Here is a 5,582-nt window from a genome sequence, read left to right on the forward strand (position 1 = left end):
AGAGAGCAATTTCTGAGGTTTTCAGACAATGTTTTAGCATAAACCTATGAGCGAATCACTCCTGTATTCCCCACGAGCATTCTCCACATACCTATGGTTGTACCACATTACCCAGCTAGGTTTCCTTAGAAACATAATAACAAAGGAAGCAGGCTACTGGTCCAAACAATTGCGCCTCCATGGTCGGTGTTTACTATGGGTCGGACCCAACGAAGTGGAAATGCAAGGCTCAAATAATCACATTTTTCTATCTATCCATTGAATAATGCAGGCCATCTCTTCTTATTACATCACATGCAAATGGAACGCATGCAGAGTCTTTCGAGAGAAGTGGACACATAATAAACAAATACGTTTTCTCTGAATTTGATTTTTATTGACATTCATAAACCTCTAAAAATAAAATTCAAACAAATCAGGAAAAATCAACCCGTTCCCAAGACAATAATTTCTATTAAAATTCACCTTAAATTTAAAGTAAACAAAATCTGAAATATACAATATTAGGAAAAAAATAAAATACACCTTACAATCACCTTAGTTTCAGAGGCTGTAATTAAAACATTAAACTATTTCATAAAATCGTAAAAGTAAGGCAAATAGTAAAATATTGTTGTCTTTTGATACCTTTACTCAGTGCATTACATGTTATATGTTAATACCTTTCACCCATTGTGGACATTTTACCAAATGCACACTCTTAGGGGGGAAAAAAGTGTTTTTTCAGTTTGATCAAATGGAGGAACATTTAAAGACTACACTGGCAAGTTCTACAAGACTTAAAAGTTCTAGACAGAACCATTAAGGTGTCAGAACGTCTGCTTCTCTGAAGGCAAGCTGAGAAACCCTTGAAAGTTATACATGTAGGTAAAACATTTACTGTAAGAGTGTACATATGGTTTAAAAACACAATAACTCACCAGTATATTGGTACTGTAAGAGGTGAATGCTGGCATGATCACAACATCAAGTACATTACAGTGGTAATACAGACTAATTAGGAAAGTGCTTGATGTGACAAAAGCATAGATATGCATAAAGAAGTTTGACTGGACTCAAACTGCTCGCCTTAACACCCAAAGGCATGACATTACCACAGATGCTTTGGGAATCATTCCCAAATTGTGATCAGTTGGACATAGTCCACATTTGATCAAAGACAAATGAGCATTTGTCTCAGTGTGTCATCTAACACGACGCACACACATGGGGCAAGCAAAGCATGCCCCTGAAGCCACTCTCATTCACATAATACTGAATCCATGTGATAATGTGTCATATGTATTGCTGCTTCACCCTATTTTGATGCTTGATGGTGCAGGTAAAGAGATATGTACAGCAAATGGAGCTCTCCTTTGTAGGCATGGCACAGTCCTGGGACATTACATGCTGGATGTCCGGGGCACGTCTTGACTATCTGCAAGGTTGAGCTTTAGTCTACAGGCAAAATCAGTTAAGGATTTCCAATCTGCTGCTTAGCCATTACAGTTACCATGAACACAATAAAAACATTCTATGGTGAAATGTAGGATTCTCTCTTAAGCCCAATTCACACCAAAGATTCGCGACGAGACGAAACCATTGCAGTAAGGAGTTGCAGCGATGTGAATTAAATGTTGCACGTCGTTGCCAGCTGTTGCAAGCAGTCACAAAGCATTCTCCATGTCTAGTCGCAGTTGCAAGGTTTTAGAACGTTGCAGCAAATTGCTGGTTTATAGAATGTTGCAGCTCATCTCGTTGCAAATCTTTGGTGTGAATTGGGGTTTATGGTAAGCATACAGTACAGAGGATAAAGGATACATTGATGAACTGAGCTCTTCCAGCTGAAAAAGAAAACAGGGGAAATAACTTCAATCAGTAAAATTTATTTCTACTTATCACTTATCGAAAATAACAAATGGTCGCACTCCAAAAATCTTTTCTTGCTTTTAATCCATTTAAGCACAGGGGTTAATAGAGAAACGTTTCGGCCTGATGGCCTTCGTCAGTGTGTTTTAACCCCTGTGCTTAAATGGATTAAAAGCAAGAAAATATTTTTGGAGTGCGACCATTTGTTATTTTCTATGAGTTCCCTGGATCACGCACCCACAAAGAAACAAGAGAATAATCGGGAGAGCGCGGTGTTTGCCAAGAAAAATACTTATCACTTATCACAATATGTATAACATATTGGAGTAAAATGCGTGACTCAAGTGAGTTGTGACTGCCTACATGCTTTACTCACATTCAATAGTAATTTATCCATGTTGGCGTCACAGGCTTGCTTGTGCTGGTCTTCTGGCTTCTCATCCATCTCTCCGTACAGATCAAAGTGCAGCCTGGCAAGTTTCTCCTGCATCTCTCTGACATGTTCCATTTGATCAATAGAGCACTCGTTACCTGAACCAATAGAGAAGAGGGACAGAATTGCTGTGATGTTGAATAATTCTTGAATTTCCCCTGGGGATCAATAAAGTATCTATCTATCTAATGCTTTGGATGAAATCGGCCTAAATATTATTTTCTTACTTAGAAAGATTGAAATAAGCCCCCAAAGCTTGTTGTTAGATGACATCATATAAAAAGAAAAAGAAACAGTACACTTCATTTCAGTTTACACCAGGTGTTGCGTATGACTTACCAAAAGCTTGAAGTTTACCGGAGTGAAAATCATTCAGTAAACTGAGAAGGCCCTTTTCCATCTCCTGGACATCGGAGACATCTGTGAGGAAGGTGTGTTGGGTGGGGGCAGTCTGTCCGCTCTTGCCTGATTGGCTCTGTGGTCTTGGCTTGTCTCTCATTCCCCTAAAGCAGAATGTATCCATTGATCAAACACTTCAAGGCAGCACAACCCTATGAACTTATTATTTCAGTGCACATATGGCTATATGATTGTCTCTACAGTATATTACAATATCCTATATGCTATTTCAGGAAAAGGGTGTTTGAAAAGTGTTGAGTGATAATCTAAACACAGTATTTTACATGCTCACTTGTTCCAAATCCATACCTTTTATACTTGTTCTTCTGACTAGAATGCGTACCCATGCCACTAAAGCCAAGGTTTTTACTTGATGCATTTTTCCTGGCTGTGCTGGGAGGACCAGATTGGGAGTTTGTGGCTGGCCTAGGGCTTTTACGTTTAATCTTCCTTTCCTCCATTGTGCAAACCTATGTGTACACACCTTGAAAATGTCAACGGAACAGCAAGCATAAACAAAACAGTGCCATACACCAGTCACAGTTTTAGAAATGATAAGTGAAAATGAATCGACTTCAAATGATACTGTTGAATAGAAAACGGTCAAACGATTCCACCCGCCATGATACTTATTCACACACATTGTAAATTGACCATTAAGCACTCTGCTGCATATGACATAACTAGTAAAATAACCTGTTCTAAATCGTTGTCTAGCTATTTGGTTCCAAGCTATTCACTTTAGCTACCATGCTAATCAACGGCTGATCTTCCATGCGTCACCAAATCACTTTGCTAAAACAATCCTTCAAACGGTGACAACCAAAATTAATTTACATATTTACATATACAGTTTAAGTTAAGCAGATAGTCACGACTGAAAGCCAATAGCTCTCATAAAAACATGAACCACTACCAACAGGTCTAGCTCAGGCTAAAAAACGAGTTGCATTAGTTAGTCGGGTTAGCTAATCCTGTATTTGGCTTGACTGCACACAAACCACTAACTTTAGTATATCAATGAAAAGTAAACAAACCTTGAGTTAATGTTACTGTGTGTACGATGTTTCCACTACGCCTTAGCATAAAAACAGACACTATTTTATCACTGAAATATAACTTAAAAGTAACTACAGCTGCCGCATCCTCGCGAGTTGACATTCCACTTCCTGGTCTTTACGTGCTGTCATCACTACGTTCAGCTGTAGAAGATACGTCATCGCACACAGCACTACACTGGATGTAAACAATTTTGGCCTATTTGGCCTGCAAAATGCTTAGTATAACCTGTATGTTTAACAGTTAACACTAAAGTAGAACCGTGTAAATAGATACTGACAATGTCAAAGAATAATAACTGCATTCTATGCTATAGGCCTTAGCTGGCGTGTAGATAACCAGACTATTTCTAAATACTAAATATTTTGATCTATTTTAATAAATTAAAGTTTCAAGTTGTTTGGACCAATTAAACAACGTAACAGTGTTTAGATTTTCACGATTGTCAGTAATTTCGGACTACTATGCTTACAATACAGGGACAATGATGCTTAACCTTTTGGCCAAGTTTGCTGCTGTGCAAGCAAGCAGGCCATGTTCTGATTAGATAGAGGACCACGGCGCTTGTCAGTCTATCACCAATCACTAAGATGTCAACGTGGAGGCGACGGTCAAAATATAATTGCAAAGGTAACCACTTGAATCAAGTATAGCTTCATGAACTTACGTTACTTTGTGTATGCTTGAATTTTTGGTGATCAATAAAGTATCTATCTATCTATCTATCTGTATTCGTTTTGGATTATAGGCATATTTCTCGCGCCTCAAGCACGTGCTACTGCTTCATTCACCTGCACACGCCATTAATGATTGCTTTCAGATAGCAGTGTTTTGCCACTTTCCCTTTACAGCAAATCGAGAAGACAAACATGTCCACAGAGGCCCAGACAGAGTGGATATACTAACATTTAAATACAAGGTGGGGTTCTCCTTAATTGCCATTTAAAGTTGAAATGTCCACCCAATGGCCTAATTCATGTTAACAAAATATGTGAATGAACTGTAATCTGCCACACGCCTGAAAATACATGTTTTTGCATTAGGAAATGTGTAAAATGGACTCAAGCTCTGATTCAGAGTCCGACGCGAGCCCTAGGTGGTCAGACACCAGCAGCAAGGTGGGGCTATGGATAAATCACTGTCAGCAGCCAGCAACTATCTTCATGAATGTTTAATTTACACCTGACACTGATTTTAAAACCCTGATGATACATCACTGCACCTTCTCTTTCTCACCCAATGGCATGGAAATAACATTATATGCACAATGGAAAACAATTACAATGTTATCTTTACCTGTCTGGATCTCTTTGGTGTCAGGGCAATGTCAGCAGTGCAGCAGAAAGAAAAGCTGCACAGAAACTGCCATCAATGACACATAAACCGACTGGATGGCATAATGTGGTGAGTTATGATGAACATTACTGAGCGTGTGAAACAGAGAGCACCTGACTTTGGAACCAGAGACCTCTTACAGTCAGCTGGTATCTGTGTTTCCAGTCTGTTCATTTATTTGTAGACTTGATTAATGTCAATAGAAACAAATGAATAACAAACAGAAGATCAGCTACTATTGAAAATGTTCCAAATGGTACTGGCAAAATAAAACAATCAGTGGTCTGCAGGCCCCCATTTCAAGATTCAGTACTTTATTGCCATATCAATGTGTTTAATGGGGATTTGGCTTAGTGTGCTCACAAACACAGAAGGCAAAACATGCATAACAGTTAACCACCCACTCATAACTCTCAATCCATAAAACAATAAATTATACAAACCATCCCATAGAAAGTAAACACAAAACAAGAATAAAATAAAACAACATAAGTGGTACTAACCATAA

The 5,582-nt window shown here is 38.6% G+C and overlaps 1 protein-coding gene across 2 annotated transcripts; it reads right to left on the reverse strand.

Annotated features, from left to right (window-relative positions):
* Positions 1 to 354: 354 nt before the first annotated feature.
* On the reverse strand, positions 355 to 3,857 carry ccdc28a (coiled-coil domain containing 28A). 2 transcript variants are annotated; one of them, XM_076299681.1, is made up of 6 exons: positions 3,718 to 3,857; positions 2,990 to 3,150; positions 2,621 to 2,784; positions 2,225 to 2,379; positions 1,801 to 1,823; positions 355 to 1,437 (listed from the first exon to the last, which is right to left on the reverse strand). In XM_076299681.1, the coding sequence occupies exons 2-6, from the start codon at positions 3,139 to 3,141 to the stop codon at positions 1,383 to 1,385; spliced, it is 549 nt and encodes a 182-aa protein (XP_076155796.1). In that variant the 5' UTR covers positions 3,142 to 3,150; positions 3,718 to 3,857; the 3' UTR covers positions 355 to 1,382. The 2 variants fall into 2 exon arrangements, with proteins under 2 accessions (XP_076155796.1, XP_076155797.1); XM_076299682.1 differs by having other exon boundaries at positions 2,990 to 3,164.
* Positions 3,858 to 5,582: the final 1,725 nt, after the last annotated feature.

This window comes from Alosa pseudoharengus, unplaced genomic scaffold (genome assembly GCF_046254945.1).
Source record: "Alosa pseudoharengus isolate Yale_2024_CS ecotype anadromous, Long Island Sound unplaced genomic scaffold, YU_APseudo_1.1 YU_APseudo_1.1_scf_22, whole genome shotgun sequence".
Taxonomy (NCBI): Eukaryota; Metazoa; Chordata; class Actinopteri; order Clupeiformes; family Clupeidae; genus Alosa; species Alosa pseudoharengus.

Excerpts from the sequence above, each read along its gene's own strand:
- ccdc28a (XM_076299681.1), bottom strand. The coding sequence starts at position 3,141 with ATGGAGGAAAGGAAGATTAAACGTAAAAGCCCTAGGCCAGCCACAAAC. Across the intron at positions 2,785-2,989 it reads CAGAAGAACAAGTATAAAAG|GGGAATGAGAGACAAGCCAA; the intron begins GTATGGATTTGG and ends ATTCTGCTTTAG. Across the intron at positions 1,824-2,224 it reads TGGATAAATTACTATTGAAT|CTGGAAGAGCTCAGTTCATC; the intron begins GTGAGTAAAGCA and ends TTTCTTTTTCAG.